At 39.5% G+C, this 26681-nt stretch overlaps 2 protein-coding genes across 6 annotated transcripts in view; both read right to left on the reverse strand.

Moving 5' to 3' along the window:
* The window catches only part of STRN (striatin), a 73434-nt gene extending 59369 nt beyond the window's left edge, over nt 1-14065 (reverse strand). For all 3 annotated transcript variants that reach the window (XM_075043095.1, XM_075043094.1, XM_075043093.1), the window contains exons 1-2: nt 13616-14065; nt 332-435 (exon numbers count right to left, since the gene is read on the reverse strand). In XM_075043095.1, coding sequence (XP_074899196.1) covers nt 332-435; nt 13616-13921 — 410 coding nt within the window. In that variant the 5' untranslated portion in view covers nt 13922-14065. The remainder of the gene's footprint in view (nt 1-331; nt 436-13615) is intronic.
* Nucleotides 14066-17199: 3134 nt separating this feature from the next.
* HEATR5B (HEAT repeat containing 5B) overlaps nt 17200-26681 on the reverse strand; it is a 60795-nt gene continuing 51313 nt past the window's right edge. For all 3 annotated transcript variants that reach the window (XM_075043089.1, XM_075043091.1, XM_075043090.1), the window contains exons 33-36: nt 25664-25888; nt 22981-23132; nt 19775-19988; nt 17200-18156 (exon numbers count right to left, since the gene is read on the reverse strand). In XM_075043089.1, coding sequence (XP_074899190.1) covers nt 17852-18156; nt 19775-19988; nt 22981-23132; nt 25664-25888 — 896 coding nt within the window. In that variant the 3' untranslated portion in view covers nt 17200-17851. The remainder of the gene's footprint in view (nt 18157-19774; nt 19989-22980; nt 23133-25663; nt 25889-26681) is intronic.

Raw genomic sequence — 26681 nt, forward strand, 5'->3', positions numbered from 1 at the left:
AAACAAAGCTCATACTTTTAACCAAAAGAGAATACACTGTAATTCTGGGGTATAATCTATACAGCTAGGTGGAATTTTACCAAGAAAAACGTATTCATCATTGATCAACCACGGGTTTTATTTGCATGGTTTTGGAGCCATACTATGTTAGCTGTTGTTTTTACCGTAATGTGGACATTTACACTACTAGGTTTATTAGTATAATAATATTGTCAATTTGAGAACTGAATATATACAGAAGAAATATTTCTTGTTTTTGTCAAATACAAAGGCAAAAGAAAGTATCTCTTCAGAATTTCTTCATCATATACTTATCACTAAAGTAGCGTACCTTTCCTGTTTAAGCGCATATTCCAGCATTTTGATTCTTCGCACTAGATCCTTCTTCAGGTTTTCTTGTCCTTTTCTTTCACCTTGAAGAAAGGCGATCTGGGCCTGCAAAAGGAATTGTTCAATTTAGAATCTGCTTCCTCAAAACCATTCAGCATAGCTCTTAAGTGTGTGTGTCTCCCCCAAGTTATTTTAAAATTTGTACAGTTCAAAAGAAATTGGCTTAATGTGTTTCATAAACATTAAACACTTAGACAAAACACTGCATAGATAAGCCTTCTAAAATGCATGCTCATTAGAGATCAAAATAAAAAAATATAAGAAATAAAGCAATTTTAGTTTGTTTGACAGGGTTTATTTCCTCTCTTCGCTAAATATTCAATAAAAGATTAGATAAAATAAGCATACAAAAAGCCTTCAGCAGATAAAAGCATTTACCAACAATAAGCAGGAGAAGATGATAAAGTATTTCTGCTCACTAACTGAAGTAGTATGTAATTAGTGTACTGTTCTATAGATACATGTTAGATACATTATACTAGTCAAAGAACTGAAGTACAGCAGATTCAGCTAAAAGAAAAATAAAAACCTGTCTGTAATACCGTGACAAATGTTAATTATAATGCTTACTAAAATAGGTTAAAAAAAGCTCTCCAGAAATACTGCAATTAAGAGAGAGAAAAAATGGAAAACAGGGAAAGGTATTTTGGTGAGGGAGTCCAGGAGACAAATGGTATAGAAGTAAATAGAAGTCAAGCAGAACACAGACACCTAACCTTTATCGACTTCCAGCAGAGAATAAGTACTTAGTTGCCTGTGAAAAATCTCCTTTAAATAGAAAATGATGATATATACAAGATAGTAATTCCTAATCATAAAGGCAGAACTACCTGCTTTTGTACCTCATGCTCAAATCAAGTCCATTATAAGAAGCAGGTTCTTGCGCTCTCAACTCACGAATAGACTTTTAGACAAAAATACCTACAGGCAGTCACCACTTCATACCCCAGCCTCACCTGCATTCCAAGCCACCTGCCATTTTCAGGATCAGAAGCTTTCTGCCACCTTTGCAGCTAAGTCTCCAAGTATCTCATCTGCCTCTTGAGAAGCACAAACAGGATAAAAAGTAGCTGGTCTAGACCATCAACTGTTGAACACGAAGAGCAGTAAGCCCTTCATTTATATAAATGCCCACTGCAATTCTATAAGCAGTGTTTTCTGTAGGTACTGCAGTCTGTACCAATCTGTAGTGAAAGTGAGGAAGAAACAAGCAGGAGTATCATCTCCTCACCTGTCACAGCCTTGCACGCAATCACCAGATATCTTAGTTAATGGAGACAGACACTCCTAAAGAATAACTTAGCTGACTTCAAATTTTTAAAGAAAGTGAGAAAAATAGTTTCTGTAAATGCCATTTTCTCTCCACCAAGTATAAAGGGAATGCACACAGCTACCTTGGTTGAATTTTGGAGATCAGGCAAGATGAATTTTACTCCAAAAGGCCATTTGCTGGTGGCCAGCTACACCAGCTGATCTAAAATATGACACCAGCTGACATAATTTCATTGCTCAAGTACAGTTAGTAAACAGCTTGACAGACACCTGAATAATCCTTAACCACCAGTCACCAACTAGAGCTGCCAGTTTATGACAAGTGAAAAACACTGGCTACTCTCCAATGAAATCAGTCTTCACATTCACTAGGGTAAATGTATTTGCCAAAAAAACCTCAGCTGAATCAAAGGACAAGTCTCTGTCAGTCTGGCAGCGAGCTTCTCACTTAAACTGGGATGAACAAAAAACAACAATTAAATTCTAACATTTGTTTTATGCTCAGGTTTAGGGAAAGACAGAGAAGAAAGAAATGGTGCCTTTAGAGTCAGCATTTCCTACCCTTCGAAGAATGTAACTGCGCAGGAAGCATGTCAACTCAACAAGGTCACCATCTCTCTTAGTAACAAGAACAACACCTCAAGCACATACAACTTAGTGCAAACTAAGTAACTGTACAGACACCCAGATTATAATGCATGTACTAGTGCACTGTGATAGTGATTTCTCTCTCCCTGCCTCCACATAGGCCCAGCAGAAATAAGTGTCCTTCAAGCCAAAAAGTGAGAGAACATCAAAGTACACTATTAAAAAACAGTACAACATGATGTAAATTGCATTTGGCTGAATGAAAAAGATCATCCAATGCCAACCAGAACACAAGCCAAAGTGATCTATGATGTGACCTGCTGTCTGCAAGTAATTTCTAGCTAAGAACAAACTGACTGAACAGGCTGGAATGAAGCATTTTTACCTGGCAGGTTGGCAAAGGACAGCCAGTAACGGCCTGGCTCATGCACTGCTCTACTACAAAGGTCAAACCAGCATTACGATGCTAACAATTGAGGTTAAAGTTATCTTCCACTGGTAGCAGCCTAAACAACAACAACAAAAAAATGCAACTTCTCAGTAGTTATGATAACTTACTTTTGTAAGAGAGAGACATAAATGGATTTGGTTAAGAAATATCATACGACACCTCTTTCGTGTGAAAATGAGCAGTCACGCTTCTGATACAGGGCAGGCCTGGCTCCGTAACTTGCCTGACTAACCATTTGAGAACCAAAATTCAAAACTGTTACCAGAAGCTTCTTAAGCACATAAAATAATGTAAATAATGTTCCTCACTCTACCTCTGGAGCTGAAGCATCTACATCTTATGATCCAACATGAAGCAAAAGGATTGTGCTCTCCCTCCTCAGGGCCACTGGCAGGCTGTAAGTATTATACACATATTGCACAGGAAGAAAGAGCACTGGAAGAAATATTAACTGATTCTTTGAAGATCTTTTATTGTCAGTGGTATGCCAACGCTCTTACTGATATCTTATAACTTTTCTTTTTCCTGGACTTCCAAGAAATTCATGTGTTTCTTACTCGAAACGCATGCAGCAACAACAGAGTGGAACTTGCAGCCAAGAGCCATCTCTCCAGCCCTACACAAGCTTATTGCCAGGATCTTTCAAGGTTACTATATACTTTACAGATTGGCAGTTTTCCTCGCAAATCAAGAAACCGACAAGTGCACCACAGGGCTTGAGAATAATTCTGCTTTCTCCTTGGAGGCTGTGCAGTTTCTAGCATAGTTTGTTCATGCTTTTCTTCTAAGTAGCATCCTTATGTCCGATACTTGTTATTTTTGAGAAATTCTGGCTCTGAAAATGAGAATGCTTACACTTGCTCTTTTTCATAATATACAAAAAGTAAGGAGAATATTTCCCCTCTTTCCCACAGGATGTTAGCAACTCTTATCCCTCATTTATATAAGTACTGGATAATTACAATTAAGTCAGCCTCAGCAGACAACAAAACATCAGTTATATTTGTAAGCTCAAATTTTATTGAAGAAATTCTTAATGATAATATTCAGGCTTATTTGTAATGCACATAAGGACAGCATTAAAATAACTGAAATTTTATACCAACGATACTACTGTAACAGTCCCTATGTCCTAAGCAGATTTAATGCTTTACAATGTTTGGCAATTAACTGAAAACATGCAGAGGAACCTAATGTTCATACCATAAATGAAACAATTTGTAGTATAAATGAAAACTGAATAAATGAGTACACTGAGTTTAAATATCTAAAATGACAAATGATGACATCTAGCAGTATTTTCTCAGTCTCTAGATAAAAACAGTGGTAACTCTAGGATCACCGTTTCCAATCAAAATATTTAGCCAACACCTGTCTAATGTCTGTGCAAACTTTTAAAGTGTAAGAGGTCTGGGTTTAAATACAATGAAAAGTATAACTGAACTGTACAACTACAGTTTTCTTGTAATTCGGACGTAAACAGAATTTTATCAATAGACTGAGACTCCACAGGCCATTTCCCATTGTTGCAGCTTTAGTGCAAATCAAACCTGAAGCTTGCGCTACCTGAGGGAGTAGGAGAGCAATGGAGGATCACTTCCAATTTGAATGATCTGTAACACTGTCCTACACTTATGCTTTGACCACTCCCGGGAAGGTGTGCCAAAAATTTCAAGAATTCACAAATATGCCCAACAAACAGGTTCTGCGACAACTGACCTTCTAGCTAATAAGGTTAAAATGCATCAAGTTGTAAGCTAGTCATTGCAAACCTCTAAACTGCCTACGGGGATCAAGCAAAAACTCAGATTGTTCCTTGCCTTATGGGTGGGGCGCATCATCTCCATAAAGCACCCGGCCCCGCTGGATTCGCAGCAAGGAATCAAGGCAGAGTCTGCCTCAAGTTTATTCTAGGCTAAATGCTACAAGTTACTGTATTACAGCTAAACTGTAAAACTAAAATCAAGATAGTCAGGAGAAAACAAAAACAAACAAATAACCCAACCCCATTGGATGTTGGGAATATTGGGACGAGAGATGCCTGGAACAGTCTATTTCAGCTACAACCGTACAGTCCAGTATTATTTTTTTTTCTACTTTATCTCATTAAAGTTTTTAGTATTGCCAACTGCAACAAAACTTAGAAATTTTATGAGTATCCAGTCTAAATTAATAGCACTGTAACTATCTTAACTATTCAACTTCTTTACCGAGAGATTTTAAAAATAACATTCACTCTTATATTAAAAAAAATTCTCATGGGCTACAACATGGTTGTTTTAGGAAATTCCCCAAAAGACTCTAAGGTCACATTACTGCAAAGTGGACAAAAGGATGAGGCAATGTTTTAGGTAGCACCGGGTTAGAAACAACTTTTTTTTAAATGTTGTTGACTACCTCATACAAGCTTAGCAGCCATAACAATATAATCAAATAATGAAATTGCATCTTAATAAATCTGGATTTCACCATTGTTTGAAAAAGTAAACTGAAATTTACACTTCCTGGAATCAGCAACCACGACGACAAGGATGTTAAAAAGTATACCATATCAGCACACCTTTTTAGGCTGACACCTTGACATCACAAAACAGCAAGAGATTAAAAAAATATTTACCTTTAACAGAAAATGTTTAAAAAGAAACAATGCTATGGCTGCTAAACAAACAATGCTTGTTTAGTATCAACTTCTATCAGCTCCTGAATTTTACAGCTATTTCAAGTTAAAAGGTGAATTATTTTTTTTAGTTCTTAAGACTCAAGAACTATAAAAAGCCTTTCCATTATTTTCTTTAAAATATTTACCTTAATATTTTAAAGTAAACCTCACTGCAAATTTATGGGCACTTGAAGGTCAACAGGCATCATGTGACAAAGTAAGAGCTACTAAGACATGCAATTCAGTATATACTGTTTCCGTAATTCAACAACAAGGTCTTCACAGGTTGAGAGAGAGAACAAGGGAGGGGAAGAAACTGCAAGAAAAGTATTGCAAAAAATATGTAGATAGCTAAAATAACTAAACACATATACAGATGAATCAGCCTGGAACAGTTGTGCTAACTGGTCTACCGAGACCTGCCAGAACGATTCCACAGGCTGGGGGGTGCTCAGTATTTTAGATTATAGTTGGCTCACTGAAGCACTACATATTTAAGTACATTTGTACATAAGCATAGGTATGCCCAGGGGGTAGGAGGAGAGGACATAAAACACCGGTACAGGGGAGGGGGAAGGGAAATATCAGTGGTCTAGTACAACTGGCAAGCAATTTTTCAGGCACCATCCTTTACATTGCAACACACACCTACTAGCGCTCCATGCCAAGAGAGGCTAGGAAGCTTTTGTAACCACCTGTAGCCATTTAAGATAATATAAAAGTGAAGTGGGGCCACAGGCTGAAACGAGTGGCAGGCACTGAGGCATATTTAGCTCCACCCCACACAGAAGCGCCTCATCCCGTTTATTGTCTGCACACTCACACTGGACGATAACGCCTCATGGGACTGAAGCCCAGCACAATCTGCTACTGGCAAATTATTTTTGCTGGACTTCTCAGAGATGTCCTAAAACTGGCATCAGAGCCAAGCCCTGAAAAAATTAAACCATCCAAGAGATCAAAGATTTAGCTTACAGTAAAAAAAGGTGGTTGAAAAAGCCATTTACTTACATTCTTCATTTCTTTGAAAAGATTGTTTGAAAAACAATTTCTTATCAGTGAATTCAAAACTCCTAATAGATCATCCAGAATCAAAAATTATTTAGTAAATTATTCCTGGCAATACCTTGATTACTAATTTAAGCATGTCAACCAACAGGAACACTTTTCTTTCTGCAGTTTGAAGTGTTTTACCAGGCAGATCTCTGTTCAGATAGCCATATCCACTCTTCAGTGCTGCCCTTCACTGTTCTAACAACTGCAAACATCAAAATACTGGCCGAGTTAGCCAAGCAACGTATATTCAGCTTATTTAATCATTCTTCATAAGCAAAAATTTTCTCTAACCCTCCAGTCATTTTTATAGTACACTTACTTAAGTGGTGAGCGTTAACTATTTTTCTTCTTTCTTTTGAGTCCCAGGAGAATGCTCTATGTAGACTGATTTAAGGACAAACAGAGAGCAAGTTTTAAACGTGATGTAATTCTATAGGCAACACCACAACGACACGCCACAAAATAATCGCGTATTATGAGCAAAAGTCCAAATTGAAAATGCTCAAATTAATTGCTTTCCACTTGCTGTACGAGAAAGGCAGAAATGCAGCAACAGCAGTCAGCAGCAGAACTGATAAACAGACTCAGGGCCCACATTTAAACTCAGACAATGGAAGTTCACAGGCCGAATGAATCAGTTGGGGTATAGCAAAACAAGAGAGAAGAAATCTGGAGGAGATTTTTAGATTTGGCTTTGGTAACAAAAAGAGGAGTGAACCAGACTTGACCACATGAGTATTTGCAAAGGCAATTGGCACATTCTCGTTTCTCGCTCCTACAGCCATGAGCAGCTACTCCTTGTATTCAAGCATGCACCACCACCCTGAACTGACCAGAGCATCAAGCGAAGCATATACAAAAATAACTGATTTCATTCTCACCTCCTGTTTACAAGCTTGGATATGAACATCATGCATGCCATTTTTGTTCTGATGCTTTTGCAATCCTGCCCTATGTGACTGCCCTAAACAGAAACATATTCCCGGCTAAGAGCAGAAAAAATGCAGTCTTCCCACACTGCAATCTTTGATTTAACTTCTTTGTCACTGGGTTATTTTCAAAATATTCAATATTAGTTAGCATATAGCAAACTCTTTTCAAACAGGAAAAGAACATCTTCTAGATGAATCCATCTACAGGCCCATACAGAACAGATCATTATAATAAAGTGAACCTTTGTTTTCACAGTTCAGAGTATTTTTATTTCTAGTGTATTGTCTGCAAAGCTTGGATTCTGAGCACTCTGAAGTGATTCAGAAGAGCAGTTTCAAGTATCTAAGCATTTCTCAGCATTTAAAAACAATACATAACAATCCTTCATCTACTTCTAAGTCAGTTCTTGCCACTTTTTGGCTAAGGAACTTCGAAAGGAGGACTTGACAAAGCCTGGCAGCCTTATGAAGCCAAATATGTGAGTGGATTGCTGACCAATACCTATTTTCTCAGAAAACTGTCTACGGATATCAATTTTAGTCAAGGCTTGGCATTTGTACAGCCTTACTTCTTTTAGCATTAAATGAAAATGAACCAAAAGTCTCTGGAGATAAATGTGATCCTCCTTAGGGAATTTTATGCAGTCTGTTCTAGAATTAGTAAATAAAGTTTTAGTGTCTACAGAAATGTCAATAAAGGCCTTGAGTAGGATGCAGAAATACCAATTTAAATTATAAACGTGCATTACTGAAGACACATAGGGTGTTTCACCATATGCTAACCTGACAAGGAAAACCAAAGTTTTCCACCTAGAATATAACAACTTATTCAATTTTTTGCTTAATTCAATAATTCTATACCAAATCATGAAAATCAGAAAATCCTCTACTTTTTTAAAGTATAACTTTGTCAAAAGTGTCTGTAAGCTTTAAAGACCACTTGGAGACAACGTAACATTGCAAAACTCCCTGTCCATGCCACATCAATATTTACAGCAGCACTTTCTAAAAGAGTTAGGCCCATTTAGGAAACACATTTTCATTACATTTAAACTAAATTACAGGTTTAACAGATTTGAGAAGAATGGGAAAATCTGATGCTGGGAAATGCTCAGATCCTTTATGCAATTAAAAAAAAAAATCAAACAACTATAATAAAAATCAGGTGCAGACCTGCAATGAACCAGTCTCATCGGTTTGTTATTTATATTCTACTTCTCTACAAAAGCTACAAATTTCTATAACGCAGCTCTTTTGTCACTGAACATTTACTCCCACCAGTCCTCCTGGCTTAAATAAAACAAGCCATGATAGCTTATCAATGAGTATATTGGGATTAGCTGGCAAACATGCATATAAGCAAACAGGAAAGAAGAGTACAGAAGCTTCTCTTTGCTTCACATGAATTTGGCAACTACGAAGTTTGCTAAAAAAAACTTAGCAAAAGAAATGATATCTGGTAGTCACTGATACACATTTAGCACCATCTTCCCCTACTAAACATGCCTCACTATTGTGACCATGGCTCATTTTCTTCCACCTTTCTTTTGATTTATCTGACGTATTTAAAACAATAAAGTTGAGAATATTGTCCTTCTGGTGTGGAGAGGAATTTAACATTTATCACTGTTTTCTTAGTAACATTTGCCTTATAAGAAAAAAATACTTTATTGGAGACTTCTACAGCACTTCTGCCAATTCATCTTTCACAGAGAATCTCAGAGATTCGACCCACACCATTGTATTTGAAAATCTTATACAAAACTTCTTCAAACTGTATTTTATCTTCTATTTTATTGGCCAAACCAAATTTTTTAGGAGTTTTCCATTAACTAAATAACTGATTTCATCAACTCACTGCTCAATCCTTTTTCTCTGAACAATATTTTCAAATTATCCAGCTATCAGAATAATTTTTAACTAGAAACTTAATCCAATAAGAGGACCGTTATCTAAAAGCCAACAAACTGTAAATATCAACTATTTCTGAATCAAGTAATGAATGTCCTAAACCACACTATAAATAGCCACAGCCATCTGCCTGATTTGCCCCTTCTCCTCATTACTTTAACTTGTCTATCTCCAAGGACAATCTTACCATGTAGCATGCCTGGTTTTACTGCCTGCCTCCTGCCTCAGAAAAGCAGCAGCAAGGGGGAAGATCACCATCCATGACCCCCCCTCCACAGAGCTAACATTACTAAATCTGACTTCCATAACTGACCTCAAGTGCTTATCTATTATTTCCATCATATTCCTTCTATTACAGTTGTCTGCTATCATTTAACCACATTTTACCTCATTTCACCATGTTTTATCTCATTTCATTAACTCTTTCCCTATCATTTAGGGGTTGGTTTTTTTTTTTTGTTTGGCACTGTCTTACAAGGAATATTTTTAACAAAGCTGTGGAAAGACAAGCACATTGTATCCACCCATTCTTCGTAATTTCCTTGCAAACCTTTTCAAAGGAAAGTTTACCCGGGAAAAATAATTTTAAGGTAAACCTGTCAGGTCCCACTACTCCAAGGCAGTCTACTACTCTCAAGAAACAGCTACCAGTTCAAAGAAATTAAAACCTTAGTAGGAAAGAGGACAAGAACTATAAAATTCCTTAGCAGGAAATGGCGTGTCTATACACGCAGTTACATACAGCATAGCAGTTTGTCACAATTTAGAACACTTGTGAAATGCGGAGAAATGCCAAAGTCTGCAAATCAGCATTTTTGCCAGAAAAATGTTTGTCAGAAGCACAACTTTCCACAGCAACATATGCATTGCTTGCAAAGACAAAAATTCCAGTCAAAACAAAAGCCACACACACACAAGTGCCTTCCAAGCTCATCCAGCCCAAAAGCAGCAGAACTCAACAGCTTTGTCACTCGCTGGGACAAGGATGTGCATCAGCAGTGCACAGCTCTGCAGGGGTCCCAGCCGTGGGGGCAGAGTCCCCATTGCTCTCTCCCAGGGGTGGCAGATGGTTAATTAAAAGGAAATAGCATTCATAACAGAGAATCACCCCCAACCAGTCAGAAGACGTATGGTTAAGGCAACACACCAATATGGGAGGCAGTTCAAACCCTGCTTGCCTCAAGCAAAGATACGAATTTCAGTGCCCTGCATATGCATTTGATCAAACTCTTGGCTATTTTAGGATGGGCTTGTCCAATACATAACAACAACTCTGAAATGCCTCAGAAACACAGTCCAGAAAAATGCAGAATGAAAAAAAACCCTTAAGTTTAAAACTTTTGCAGAACAGGAAACCCTTTCTTGTCAACTCTCCCAAGCAGCTACTAGAAGAACCTAAGAAAAGGAAAATTACTCATTTCTGAAAAGATACGAAAATAAATAATAATGCTATAAGACACAGTTTGTGAATACTAAAATGAGGATTAATAATGTTAGTATTTATTCTAGTGAATTACTTCACAGGGCATCATGAAAATTTATTCCTAGGAAAACTTTTCAATCTACAGATGTCAAAGGACCGTAAACAGAAAGCAAGCATTAAAAGTGAAATATGTAATTAGCAGATAAGCGTCTACAGGAACTCTGTGTGAATCTGTTTTCATTCTTATTTGAAATACACAGCTTAGTAATGATACTTGCTTAGATATAAATATTGAAGTCCTCTTTCACCCTGAATAAGGAAGATTATATAATAGAGGCAACAATAATTTCAAAAGGTTCAATAAATAGGAAATCAGAGTAAACATGAATATTTGTCAGGGAAAGCAAAATATAGGCATTTGATAGGCAGAAAAACCTCGGAAAGGCAGTACTAGACCAGTAACTAGGAACAGAGAGTAAGCTGCCTGGCCTGCCAACTCACATATGTTATAAACTTAGGTGTGTGTCACACAAACAAGCATCACATAATGCAACAGAAAGGTAGGCTACCTGAATGTTACATTTAGTTCTATGCAATTAATTACAAGGAAAAGAAAAAGAGAAAACAAAAAGAAGCCCAGAGGAGGGCAAAAGGAAGACAGGAAATCACAGTGGGTCTGACTTAGAAGGTGTTTTCTGGAGAGAGGATATAGCTTAACTAACCAACAACTACAGAGCAAAAGTCAAGCAGGGTAATACTGTGGCATAAAGTATCTGAAGTATTTAAACATCATGACAGGTAAGCAACTGGATATAAAAAAAAGTCTATCTCTAAGAAACAAGATGCAGAACTGCAGAAAAAAATTACAGGATACTAAGAAGACCATCCAAAATAGATCCTCTGCCATACAGCCTCCGAAGAGAGGTATTATCTAACACTGAAATTTACATAGGATAGACGACTAGTGAAGTACAATTGGGAGCACTGCACCTTTATCTCAAGAGAGACAAACTGCCCAACCTCAAACTTCCGTTATTCTGTTAAACATTTCCAAATATATAGGCCAACAAAAGGCTTCAGAAGGAGCACAGAACCAGCTTTTAATTAACGCTGCTCATCCTTCAGCTGTACGTGTACAATTTCTAAAAGCCATCACAATTTCTAAAAGCCATCCTGTAGTTGCTGAACCCCTAACACAAACCTCTCACATGGATCGAAGAACATTCAACTGCAAATGGTCACAGCAGATGTAACGCCTGATGACTATAGAGACAGCCAAGAATTTTGCACCTTTCTGAACATGACTCCACAGCAGATAAATGCTGTTACAGCTTGTGGCAATGCCAGCCACAGCTAATTATAACTTTATTGAGATGTTTTGGAAAGAGCCAAAGGCGCCCAAGCAAACAACTTGTAATGGGTTACATTCCCAGTTCTGCCACTGACAATGCACGACTTTGGCAAATAGTTTAAATACTCTACTTCTTTCCTCCTGTCTCATCCGTAACACTTACCAAGCTTTTGAGGGATAACTGGGGGAGGAGGGAGAAAGAAGAATAGCATGCTAGCTTCTATTGAAGGGCACTATAAACATGCAAAGCGTTATTACTATTAACGCCCTGGCAGAATCTCTTAAGTCGTGTAAAACAATTTTTTTATCCAAAGCAATTTTTCAGATCTGTATCAGCTATGAAAAAATGTCACAATATTTATGAGACTCCACTGGATATATGACACATGATGTTCTTCTTATACACAGCTAAGCTAGTTACTTTCCACATACTGTTTACTCGATGTAGCGGATAGAAACATGATTCAGTTGCAAACCAATTTTTCATTGAATCACTGAAGTTAAAATAAAAATTACTCTCTTGTCCCCATGACCAACTCATTTAAATTCCTACAAGGGAACCCTCGAAGAATGTCACATCTGCAACTCTTCTCAGAGCAGTTGTTTGATGTTACCATAGAAAGTACAATTAAAAAGACTTCCCTACTAATTAAAAAAAAACAAACACAAAAAAACCCAAACCAAGAACCAAGAAACAGAGAAGTGCTTCACATTGCTAAACAGGCTGAAGACTCTGTTGACAAAGATAGTACTTTGAAGGAAAGACACAGAAAGAAAAGAGATGGATAGGAAGCAAGAGACAAAGAAAGGAGACCTAAAAAGGAAGCAGAGTAGATACTGTTCAGTCTCAAACGTGGCCAAATGAGAACCAAACAGTGGGCTGCTGGTAACGTGGGCAATGTGAGGTTTACAACAGAGATCTTCTTGCAAGCAAAGCCAAAGAGGAACAACCACGAAGGCTGCATTATTGACTGTTATTAATGTAACATGCCCATCACTGAAGTATCTGACAGTAATGGCTCTAGGCCAGCAGTTCCCAAGTCCTTTAACGCATTAATGAGCGTATCAACCCCACCGCTTTTCAACTGAAAACACTAGGTAACGTGTCCCATAATACCGAAGGAGTCGCAGCCGGTCCCGCAGGCCTGCCCAGCGGGCCGAGGGCCCAGAGGGGCCGCGAGCCAGCACCGAGGGCCGGGGGCAACCGCCGGCCGCGGAGGGGCAGCGGCACAAACGGGGCGCGCAGCTCGCCGGAGGCGATTTTTAACAGCGGGTTATGAAACCGGTGACAAGTTTAGGCAGTCGGCCGCGGAGGGGCACCCGGAAAACTCCGGAGAGGCGCCGAGAGCCGCGCGGCGGGCAGGGGCCGCTCCCCTCAGGGCCGGCCGCCATGTCACGCCCCCCCGCCCGGCGGTGGCGGGGGCGGCCGCCCTCTGAGAGGGAGGGAAATGGCCCGCGGCGGAGCCGGGCGGCCGCTCCCTCACGGGGGAAGACGGGGCAGCGGCTCGGGCGGTCGCTTCCCTCCGGCTGCCGGAACGGTGAGACGGGGGGGGAGGGGGGGGAAGAGGTCGCGGGTTATTACCTGCAGCTCCGCCCGCTCCGCCTCCCACTCGGCGCGCTCCGCCTCGAAGCGGCCCCACTCGTGCTGCAGGAAATGCAGGATGCCCGGCACGCTGTACTGAGCCCGGGACGCCGACACCGGCGCGGCGGCTCCGGAGGCTGAGACCCCCCCGCCGCCGCCGCCTCCTCCTGCTGCCGCCGCGGCCGCCGCTGCTGCCGCCGCCTCGCCCGACTCCAGCCCCGGCCCGCCCGCCGGCGGCGGCAGAAGCAGGGCGTTATTGTTGTTGTTGTTACTGAAGAAAACGCCGGGCCCCGCTTGCTCGTCCATGGCCGGGCCGGGACTGCCGCGCTACCCGCCGCCGCCGCCCCCTCCTCCGCGAGCCGCCGCCCGCACCCAGCCGCGTCCCGGCAGCAGCAACAACCTGGGCGCGTCCCGCCCGCCGTCACCGCCTGACAGCCGCCCCCGCCGGCCGCTACGGCGGCCCGGCAGGGACAATTCCAGAGAGCGGTTCGCCCCGGCCCCTCTCGCGGCCTTCTGGGAAATGTAGTTCCGCCGAGTGGCGGGGCGCCCGGCGAAGGGAGAGGCGGGAAGATGTCCCCAGTCGCCTTTTTCTCCCCCACGCTGCCATTACGTCGAGGAATGACGTTACAGCGAGTGAGCCTCATCCCCGTGACGTGCCATGCTGGGGCAGACACTGGCAGTCCGTGGCAGGCGGCAGCTGGCAACGCACCCGCCGGCCCGGTCGGCTGGGCGGGGGTGAGGGAGACCGCGGGGGGCAGCCCTGCCAAGCCATTTAAATGGCTTTGTCACACTCGCAGCCCACCCTGGGGACATAAAAAGGGCAGGTGTCTCGCAGCAGTTCCACAAACTTCAGTCGAGCCCCGCCTTTTCACCCCTGTTTTTTTCTGTTTCGGCCCTGTTCTGAGCAGTGCTCAGTGTCAAAGCACCAAAACCTGTAAATCCAGCCCAGGGCCACAGCGGTTTCTTGAAAATCTTTAGAAATGCTGTAAAGGGGAACGAAACAACATTGTTCAGGAACTACCATGCTGCCTTTTCCATGAGGAGAGGGAAAACAAGGTACTTTGACACTGACAGCAAAGCCCTGGGCTGAGGGCACAAGCTGTCAGCAGCACTGCTCTCCCCTACCTCTCCCAACGACACAGAAGGACAAAGTTAGGCTTGCTTTCCACGCTACTTACATACTAACACCAGAGCCTTGCTGAAGACAGACAAGCGCTCCATGACAGCAGGCTTTACAGTACGGCTAAGTGCTAGCAGTGCGTGGAAGATGGCGCGTGGCCACTGAGGCTGCTGCGGTAGGGTTGGTGCAGGTGCTGACAACGGGCCCCGCCACCCCCTCACCTTGCCCTGGGCACACCAGGAGCACCCCGCTGCTTACTCAAGCAGCGCTTCCTGTTTCCTTCTGGCTGTTCTGAAACTGTAGTCACCTGCTTCGTAACCCTGCCCTCGGAGATTAGAGCTGTGGCTGGTGGACAGCCTCTTTGCGCTCTTAAAGAAGGAAAGACAACTAAGGAAGCTTACAGAGAGCATCAGAGAGCAGAGGGGAACAGGAGCGAAAGCACAGAAGAGGGAACGCGCTCTGGGGGACCTCAGCAGGGACCCCGGGGTAGAACAACAAGGCTCACCCAGAAAGGAAGGAAACAGCAGAGAGAGGAAAGACATGAAGGGGAAATGGAGCAAACGAGCTTCATGAAAAAGCACATTAAAAAGGCCACTGACAAAGACGAAAAGGAGGGTCACAAAGAACAATAAGCATTACGGGCGTTTCAAGTTATTTCATTTTTTTTAATCAAATGAAATTTGATGCCAAAATATTACGTAAAACCACATGGTTATACCTTTAGTATCAGGAGCAAGCAGAGAAGCAAACAAGGACTAAACTGGGAAAGATGTATACAAATGAAAGTTGTGCATGTTGTATACAGTCACGCAGTATACAAAGAAAAACCTCTCCCTTCTCTACCCTTCTACATCTATCCAGTGCCATTTTCTCTTCTGCTTTTTTTTATTCTTCTACTGACTTCTTAGTTATGCTTGATTGCTACACTTCCCTCCCCCCTCCCTTTTTCTGAGTTTTCAGACATCATGTAAACTAGAGTCTAACCAAAACATAAAAGTACTGAGATAAAAATTAAGGTAAATAAAACCTAATTACAGAAAAGTTTCTAACAAACATTGAAGTCATTAATTACTAGGCTATGGGGGGTGGTGGTATGGTCTAAAACCAGTTATATAGTTGTTTTCTTAGTTTTACTTGCAAAATTTTGTGTTCAATTTTGTACTGAAAGAGTTTCCTTAATACTCTCTCTCAAATGCTAAAACAGGCTCAGAACTTCTTCAAAGCAATATAGCTTTGTAATGCTGGAAACACTTATTAGAAAGTGATATATTTTAATCAATTTAATTCCCACTACACATACAAAGATGAAAAAACTAGTGAAATTACTTTCCTCCTCATGTAGGGCATATTGGTTTTCCTTTTGCATGCACCTTTACTCCTATAGAACAATGGAACAAGACTTGGAAGTTATCATCTTTATGAAAAAAATATTTGAAAGATTAGAGTATGTACCACTTGTGTTCTCACTTTAGTACTAAAATATTGACTATGAAATAAAAGCTTTTCTGCTTTTATGTTAAATATTTTGCACACACCAAATACAATAGGGCACAAGAGCATTGTCTTGTCCTCCATTTTGCATAGGTACTTAAAGGGTTATATAAGGTCTTGTGGGAAAAGAGAGACTAGAGGCAAGTGACTATGCAAAAATAATGATCTGCAAGTATTTCAACCAACTACTAATCATATTCAGTTCCATCTACTATCCCTTTGTTATATTTGGGTTCAAGTAGAAGCTTCTGAAATATGCAGTTTTTACAGAGTATCCAGAAAAACATCAGAGATGAAACTCAACAGGCCTAGCCAAGGCTTCTAGTTATGTGGCTTCTCTCTATAAAGCAAAATTTATAGACAGATGCCTGTAGAAGCCCATAAATTCAACAGCAGTGTCAAAAAATTCATGTCAGTCAGTCTTGTATACACAAGAAAATATATAGTTCTGCACGTCTGCCAATGGGAGGAGTGAGGTCTGGCAGCAGACATTGGGAGTCACTGGCTCTGCAATGGAAGGTTAGCACAGCACTTGAGCTCTAAGCTCCAAAATCTGCAGATCACACTTGCTCAGATGTGAGAGGAGCTATGTGCTTTTCAAGAAAGAAAAGCCTGGTAGGGAAAGGAAAAACTGGAGGAGCCTGGCTCTCACTTGTGTTCTGCTCCCTTAGTCAGTACAGGTGCAAAGCACTCAAGTCATTCGGCTCTCCAAACTTTATCCAGGACTACAGATAAGATATACCTACTGAGACTAAAATCTTGCAGGAAGTTTAAATACCTAAGAGTCTGGACAAAGAGCAGAGCACTGAATCATCATATTCAGCCAGCGTCTGGCAGAACAGGAAGACTCCTAACACACAGTGCCTTACAAGGGCCAAAATCTACACCTACACAAATACAGACAGCAGGCAGCTCTCTTTATAAACTCAATTTCCAATGCATTCTTTAAATTTATCTTAGAAGAGATAGGGGATTAGATTCTTTGCATCCTTTATTAATTTTCAAGCATGGAAACGGATCTGAAAGAAATATACACCACATAAATAAGGACAACTTATTAAGACAGCATGCTTGATCGTTCACCTTGAGAAAGGCTGAAAATTTTCAATTGTTTTTTTTTCATGCAAGCTGAAATGATCTACAACGTCTGACAATCCCCTTCCCTACTTTGTTTTTAAAAGGAAAAAGTGCATACTTCTACACATGAAATTCCGCATGTACATGTTAAGTACTAAGTAACACTTTCCCTTCTTCCCTCCATCCCCACTGTGTTGGTTGTGTTGACACAATGGTACGATAACAATCACCAGATTTCAAAAACCAGTCAAAGGTTTGGGGTAGCTTTTAAAAATAAATAAAACTATTTAGTCAGATAGAGAATAGGGTTTTTTTGGTGGATAATTTATAACACAAATTCATAAATATGATCACATTCAATTTCCTAAAAATCTATACAAGTAACACCACTTCCCTTGTAATGCATGGATTTCAAGTAATTACACGAAGCTCTATTAGACAGCCTTTCACATATAAATTACACAAAATTACAGACATATATGCAGTAACACAACAGGGGTAATGTAATGCTTCTGACTACTTAATGGTCCAAAAATAATAGAAGTAATTCAAAAAAAGCTAGTTTTCAGTTTAATTGTTGGGGTGGAATGTACTGTGGGTGGTGGTTGCCTAGCAGCTGCTTTTGCTTTGCTGGCCTGACTTGCTCGGACTGCAGTTTCTAGACGCGTTTTTAATTCAGGAGCAGCTCCCATTACTGTCTTGAAAGCATGTGGGTAAAGTGGACCAATGTGCATTAGATTCTGAAGTGCAAATTCATGAAGATCCTTAGATGCTGTAGATGCAGAAGCAAAGGCATTTTCATTCAGTAAATAGGAAATCAGAGTGGGAACGAGAAGGGCAAGCAACTGTACTCCTAAAAGTAAAAGGAAAAAAAAGTAATTTAATAACCGTATCAGAGAAGAAAACAAAAGAAAATGAATTTTATCAGTTACTAGACTGATAGAAGTAATTTTGGTTTCAGTATTGACAACAAACACTGTAATTAAAAAATGAACAAATAAAAACCCAACTGATATGTAGATGGTTTCCTGTCCTTTGGTCACTCAAATCTTTCTTACCAGGATTGTGTTTCAGACTTGTACTGATGTTCATCACAGTTATTTTGTTCCTGACACTTCTTTAAAGATGCCTTTGCACCATCTGATTGCAGATGATTGAGAAAAGATCATAAGACGTAGAGTGCCTATCATATTAAAGGATTCCAAGAGCACTTTTCAGGCAGACAGAAATATTATTCAATTGAATCTGAATATCAGCCTCTGCAGTGAGCATAACAGAACCACTATTACTATGCAGGTGTTCACAAAAAAGTTAGGGACAGTTATCTGCTATCCTACGCCATTCTGGAAGATTCCAATCCAAAAACTAGCACCGCAGCTATACTTGGGCTAGCACAGGCTAATGAGGCCACAGCCCCAAATGGTGCAGGGATCAAAACGGTTTATCTTTAGAACAAAAAGGCAGCTGAACTTAAGCAATAAGCCTACTTTTTTTATCTAGCAAGGATACAAGTATGCCTTTGAAATGTGTAACATGTTAATTGTAAAATTTAAGCTCAAAGAAACATTAATGGTAACTCATGTATCGAAAATTTTGTAGGTTATCAGAGTATTAATGACTTTCCCCTAAAGATTTTGACTAAATTCATGCTCATGGGGTGATTGTCTCCAGCCAGCATTAGCAAAAATCAGATGGTTTCTTTCCTCATTCACTTCAGTTACTCTCTCATTTTACATGTGTTTCAAACAACTGTGCCAGAAGTAGAATGGGGCTCAAGAAAACATACATTTAGTGTTTGGTCATTAATGAAGAGAAATACCAACAGGGAGTATGTTGGGACAAAAAAAAAAAACAACAAACCCACACTAAAACAACAGTAATATTTTTACAAGGAACTTCATCAGCATTTAAAGCCAAATGCCTGCTGAGCAAGTCTTTAGAAAACATGTTGTTCAGTTAGAGAATAACTGAATTTAAAGATTAACTATAAATACTGTATTCTATCTACTGAAGCAAACAGAAGGCTCCATCTACAATCAAGATATTCTGACCAGTACAATTCAATTTCCTGGGCTTTTTAGATAAACTTTGTTGAGCTGGTAGAAGCAACCTGATAAAAGTGATGAGTCTGCTAAAATAAATAAAAGTTAACAATGGGAAAAAGGGAAAAAGTAAATATAAACGGTGTTAACTACTCACTTCCAAACAGAAGAAAACTTCTCTCATTACTGCAGTTCACGTTTAGAAATTTTTTTCCTGCAATCACCACAAATGCAAAGGCTACAGCACATCATAGTGTATGTGCTATGCAAGTCCATGTATCTAAGAGTTCTAGTACTGGAATTACAAAATCATGTTGCACAGACACGGTCTATTTGTGACTATGTCATCAAGTTTCTAACTGCAAGATTTCTACTGTTCAATATTCTATTTTAGCATTACATGTTTCTCTAGAAAAGCTAAATACTTACTATTCTGCTCCTCACCAAGGGCAACCAACGTTTCAAGGACTTTAATTCCTTCCTGGACTGCTAACAGCTCCAGGTTGTTGTTTGGGCGGCTCCTTTCCACAGCTTTCAACTTCTCAACCATGATAGGGGCCAATGAATGAATATATGGAGTTGACAGGGCACGATTGGTGTGTTGGAACACAGAAAGCAGAAGCTGGTAACACTTGGCTTGAACCTAATCAAATCAAGATAAATACATTGTCCTGAAAGTTATTTGTTAACTCAGGGAATTCTAATAAACTCTGTTATCTATGTATGTGAGAGACGTGATGCCAAAAAAAAAAAAAAGACGACTAAAGGGGAAGGAAACATACTGAATAAGAGGAAAGCAGCAACACAGCCCATCTGCTAAAACAATATCAGCCCAGTTTTCAGTAAAAGGAAGGGCAGTTAGAAAGAATGTGCAGGTACTAAGTAGCAGTAACAATATGAACTCAGTGAAAATAAAGGAATAGTTAATATCATACAAGTCAGTCACACAGGTCCACAGAGAACTACATCTTTAAGTCTCAGAACCACCCACACTAATAGTACGTGTATCTGCAAAATCATGAAATGCTATTCCAGTCTCAGAAGAGTAAAACAGCCCATAAAAATGACTCAGATCAAAGTGATCTTATTGTTCTAACATGAACCAAGACTATAGCCAAAAGTGGCAGGCCTGTCCATCCTTCCTTCTCATTGTCCATCTTGTGCTGGTAGTAGCATAGGAGTATACATGTAGCCATACAGTGAGCTGGATCACAGAACCCTCTCCTTGTCTTCTGCTATTTTCTTTTTCCCTCCTCCCTCTTTTCTCTGGAAAGCAGGGATTATTTAAGTCAACATGTGGGAAAATGACTCACTGATGATCTTGTTTAGATGAACTTATGAATGTATTTTATTTGGGTGTACAAAGATCTTCCTCCAAAAACCCCCACAAATAACCCAGAACTTTTGAAAAGGTAAAGCCCCACAACAAATACGAGGATAAAACATTGCACATGGTTTCAAACTGCAGTCAAGTCTGAACAGGATGAGTTACTAAGCACATGCTGAACAGAAACATTCTAGAGGAAGTATTATTGAACACAATGATATGTGAGGAGATCCGGGGATGACTGGAAACAGATATATAAATAAAAATATTGAATAAAAATGACAGATAATAAAAACTAATTATAAGAAAATACAAGTTATGCAGCTCAGGTCACTGTTAATTCACTAGTATACGGCTGCAAGTTTTCTATACAATTAGATTTTTAAGGCCTGAAGTAATAATACTTCTTCTAATACCATCTGTATGCTTTCTAACAGAGCTCCACGGAAGAACATTTTCTCCTAATGCCTTACTCAGCATCATCTTTGACCTGTTTTAACAAATCATTCCTCTCTCTCTCCATACCACTCCAAATAATTCCCTTCCCTTTCTGTCTACATTCTTTAAACTTTACTCCTTATTAGCTGTTAAGACTATCTGCCTTCAAAATAAGGAGTACAAGTCTCTTTTCTTACATGCACGCATAATTCAAATAAGAGTTTTACAACTGCATCTGACAGAAGCTTGGATGAAATTCTGCTTTTAATCCATCTATATAATATAACACTTTTGACTATTCCACATTCACAGGAGTCTACAAAAACTCCAGTGAGGTAAAAATCAGGACTTCTTCACTCTCATGTAAAACTTACCCATTAATCACTGGAGACAAGGGTGTCTTAACTAAGTTCCCTTGTTGGGGCAAAATGAAATTGAGCTCACCAGCCTTCTGGTTATTACTATACACGACATCTAACAATTCAGATTTCTGCAGGTGGTAATTGTTTCAAAAATACTCCTGTCTTTCTTATAAGACAGCAGTATTTCTTTAGAAGAGTTTTTTCCATAATCGGTTCAATGCTTTTAGTACAATCAGTATAATGCTTTTACTACAAACAGGTGTCTAGTTACTGACCCAAACAATGAGTGTTTTGTATTTAAAAAACTAGAACAAACACACAAATATTAGAGTATATGTTCTGCACATCAACAAGGACCGTGGACACAATCTGGCTGCTGTGAAAGCATTCTCTTATGAATTACAAAAATAGTGGTAAGTTCAGCTCACTGACAGCTTTCCAGCAGGGTGGTGGGCAAAGATGTACTTCTCTCACTGTTATGTGTTTATATGGAGCTGAGAGAGAGCATGACGTAAAAGTTTCTGCTTAATACGACTGCCATTTCCATTCACACACTAAAATTTTAAGTAGCTTTCCACCCAAAGTCAGACTTCAGAACCAACTGAATTTTATGTCCATGCTGGAAAACAGCAGCCCTGCTGCAGAGCAGAATTATCAGTCTAAACAGGATTTTAAATGCCTCACTGTGACCCTAAACACATCAGCATTTTTTGCGTGTTTTTCTTCTCAGGAATCTCTGCAATGCTTGCTTATGGAAACTCTATAGATTTTTCTTTTTAGCTTCCATATGCAGATTTGTATACCCACTCAAACAAACTGATGTGTATGTGGCTGGAACAGTTAAGCTTAACTATACAGTGCATTTAGCCTGTTTGAACAAAGTCAGTCTACAACTTTTTAGTTTCCCTCTTTAGTGAGAAAATAATTTAGAAGATAATTCTAAAGATAAAGACAAACCAAAAGGGCAAAAGTGAAATCAGGAGACAGATGACTCATAATCTACAGATATTCCAATGGTGACCACAAAATTACATTTTTGCACTCAAACTAAGTTTTGTATGAACATATAAAATAAGTACAGGTTTTGCACAAACAAATATAAAATTCATCAGAAATGTGGGCTGTAATTTTATGTACAGAAAAAGTGGTTTAGTTTGTATTATAAAGGATCAGCATTAATGTAGAAATGTCACCACTCTATAGTAACCAACCTTTTAATTTACTAAAATTTCACATATCAAAGATTTTTTTCCTTTTAAAAAGCTGCAAGTCAAGAACCTGACACAAGGCTGTGAACACACATTATCTAGAAGCACTTAGTTTGGGTTGTTTTGCTCACTAAAGAGTTTCTATAATGCACTGTTGAAAATTCTAGTTATTTTGACAAGTAGTATCTGTCTCTGAAGTAAAGGCATCACACAAAGCATTCAGGAAGTATGGTAAATATATCACAATCAGTTTGTTTTTCTCAGCTATATATCATTCACATTCCTATAACATAATCTTACCCAAGGATCACAGGAATTTAATGCACTTTTAAATCTGTTCATACATCCATTTTGTAAAGACTGCACTCCAATTATTTCAGTGCTTGCTGACCAAAGGAAGAGAGCAATAGCTGTAAGTATGCTTACTTCATCAAGAATAGGCTTAGAGGCTTCTGAAAAGCAAAAACAAACACGCTGTTAGCTTACTCCAAAAAGGGTTTAGAATTTATTTAGTAAAAGCCAGTGAACACAGACAAACTCAGAGAGGAAATAAACGTACTTGAAATTATTTGCAACTGCATACAAATATGCATCTACTTATTACAGAATCACTTTATCATTATTGACTGTGACTGACAAAAAGCTGAGCAACTCTATTCTAATACTTGTTTTAATAAAGTAAGTCAAACTTTCTGAAGCTTAAATATCAAGGAAAACACACCACCCACACTTTCTCTGACCAAGTCATATTGTTTGTTTTCAATATGTAAACAAAAGAGGAAAAATATATTTTTTAGATCCTTTCCCCATTAAAAATATACCTCACTTTTTTTTTTTTTTTTGTCCTCTTCAGCTGATACAGCAGAGTAAGAAACTGATATCCAGCATGGCAACAACTTTTACTTAACATGAGGTTTCACATAACAGACTAGCTGATATGACAGCTACCTCTCACCAATAAGAACAGTCCTACTTTAACCTTTCCTGCTTTTCAAATAGTCTGTATTTGCCATGTTCATCCTCTTTTTCCTTGAACAAGCTCTGTCTTCATGGATCTCATTCATGAATTTACATCAACAGGAAAAAAAGAATTATATTTATATGTAGTTATTATAATACATATACTGTTCTGCTGGTTTTGTTGTCCAGATTGGTTCTTCTCTCCCTTGAGAGGGACAAAAAACCAGCAGATACATAGGCAGCAAAACCAGCGTAACTGCCCTTTACAGGTGTCAGCTAGTTCACTCTATTGGCTTAGCCATGGTGTGAAACCTCACTTCAAAAAAATTACTCCAAGCATTTTAAGTGACAAATTTAAGAAAAAAAATAATTTAGATTTGTTTAAATTTTATGGAATTATAAGACTTGAAATTGCGTGCAGTAGACCTTGCTTAGATTCTTGTGTGTGTGATGTGTCCCACTCCACAGAAGACTGGAAAACATACACACTTGCAAAGAACCAGGAAAGATTTCTGAAGCCTGCAAAAAAGCCCAAAGCCAGTAATGTTTCTGGAGAGAGGGACTGGGAAATCTTTACAGTAACAAAAGGCTGAAAGACAAGAGCTGATGTGACAAATCAAATTAGAAGTTTCACTTGGTTAACACAAATCTACTGATCCTTCCCCTTCAGACATTTTCAGGATCATTTGCAATTACCTACTTGCTCCCTATCTCTCACATGAGTAACTCTATTCAAGCCTCTCTTCAGTCTCTATAAATGGTTCCTTGGGGATGTAATGGGATGTTTTTGGCTGAACTACCATTACGCAAATGACAAATCTTTGTGTCTCTCTTTTGCTAACTACGCAGCTGAGACCATACATGTTCTTTGCTTTTAGATGAGCAAGGCAAAGTACAAATGTGAACCAAGAGAAGTAGTCTGCAGTTCTCTAAAGAGACACGGTAGACATCCTGCTGGTGGGTAACAGATTTTTTTTGGCAGCAGTAGGATTTTTTCTCTCCACTGAAAGGTTGTAACGGTACTGTGAATATCCTACTCCAGTATGAACCTTGCCACAATTATCCCTTACTGTCTTCACACTCATTCACTTTAACAGTCACTGTCATAAAGACCATATGAATCGTGTCAGTGGACACTTCAAAGACACAGATTGCCATTTTTCTTGAGGTTTAATTCAAGGTGTTGAGTCCACGTACAGTACTGAACAACTAGCTTCAGTAAAGAGATCAGTTCCCCTACAAACAGTTTTGGCAACTAAAATCTCCTTTCCTTTAAGCTAGCAGGTATTCTGTGGAAAGAGGAAAGGAGGGGTGGAAATGATAGTTTGCTCAGGCCTTGCCAACATGTCTAGAGTTGCCAGTAGTCAGAGAAATTGAGGCACAGTCCGGGAAGTGAAATGAATGCAGCTTGGAACTCCTTTAGATTTTACTTGTGAGACATTCAGCAGACGTCAGAAAGACCGATCAATATCACAAGGTAGATTTCCAAGTTCCAGAAACAAGCCACTAGCTGCAACTATGAAGACCAGTAAGATCAGCCTGAGGAAAAGAGCTAGAAATAATAGAGCATGAAATAATCACATCATAATGGGATAAAAAATGGAAGAGGAAAGTCTGAAGTAGTACAGAAAAATACCCTAGAGAATGGAGGTGAGAGATGCGGGGCTGCAAGATGAGTTGCAAGGCAAAATTTCTAACAGGAAGTTATCATCAATATTGTCAAAGAAAACAGACCAACAAGGGCAAATCTGGGATGGGAACTCCTGAGATGTAACTGTATTTTCTTAAAGCCAATGCTGTGCTTGTCTTCAACACAATCTATTAAGTAACTCTGATTAGTTATGCTCTGTGCACTCAAGTCTTTCTCCCATTTCAATTTTACAAGCAAATCATCACCACCTTTAATCTCCAACCTTCAGACATGAAGCCTATTAAATTATAGGCAGATACAATACTTGCCTTTTTGTTACAGCAAAACCCAGTTCACTTTAATTTAACTCTTCTGCACTGGGAAACCACTTACCAGGTTGAGAGTATTCCAAGATAGATGCCAGGGTGCTGCGGATAAGACCTGTCCACTGTTTCTGAGTTTCATCAGTCTTGACTCTTGGAAGGGTAACAATAGTTTTTATCCCTTGAAGGGCTGCACTGACTGGAGGTGGGACCTGATTATCTGTTGATTTTACTGCTGTTTCTTTCAATACTCTTGTAATAAGAAATAGGATAGTGGGTAAGACTGTCATACATCCTAAAAAAAAGACAAAATAGAATTTCTGAAGTTAATTCCAACAAGTGTGGTAGATAACCTCTTTAGCTTTCCCAGTATGGATATATATGGCTAGGAGACAAAGGAGACACCAAGATAAATTGCAATTCATGTAACAAGTGATGCATGCCATTCAATATTTTATCATCAAATTCATTCATCAATACTACTGAAGTGTATCGTAACACAAGTCATACAAGCCAACACTTAAAACGTTCCTGTCAATTCAAGAATGATGATTCAGCTATTAAAGTTTTGCCCTACATGGCATGTATCATATTGAACACCTCCAGATTGTTAAATATCTTAAAACAGGATCTGCATATTGCTAGGGTCCTATAAAGTAAACAACAACAATAAGAAATCTGGAAACAGGTATCCAAACCAAGTCATGGCACTTTCCAAGGAAGCTGGTGTGTGGTGTAAGCCCCAGAAGCAAAGTAAGGAGGTTATCTGGGTGTCTCACATCCTGGGCAAAAGCTGTAGCCGTCTGGCTACTCTACAAAGGAGACAAAACTATCCTCCTCCTACTGCACTGCTTTTCTGAAGAAATCAACGCCTATATATGTTTTGTGCAGCAAGTCTTGCAGATGCAAGTTAGGCATACTCAAGAAATATTTGTCAGGTAACACATAACCTGACTTTAGACACATGGGAACTTTATTAGAAGGAGTTTCAATAACACATGTAGACCTTAAGACCCTGTAGGACTAAAAGAAGGGTGCTACTGGGTTTAGGCATGTAATATCAATCTACAGCTCACTTTGGACTGTCA

The sequence above is a fragment of the Buteo buteo genome, chromosome 12 (assembly GCF_964188355.1).
Source record: "Buteo buteo chromosome 12, bButBut1.hap1.1, whole genome shotgun sequence".
Classification (NCBI taxonomy): domain Eukaryota; kingdom Metazoa; phylum Chordata; class Aves; order Accipitriformes; family Accipitridae; genus Buteo; species Buteo buteo.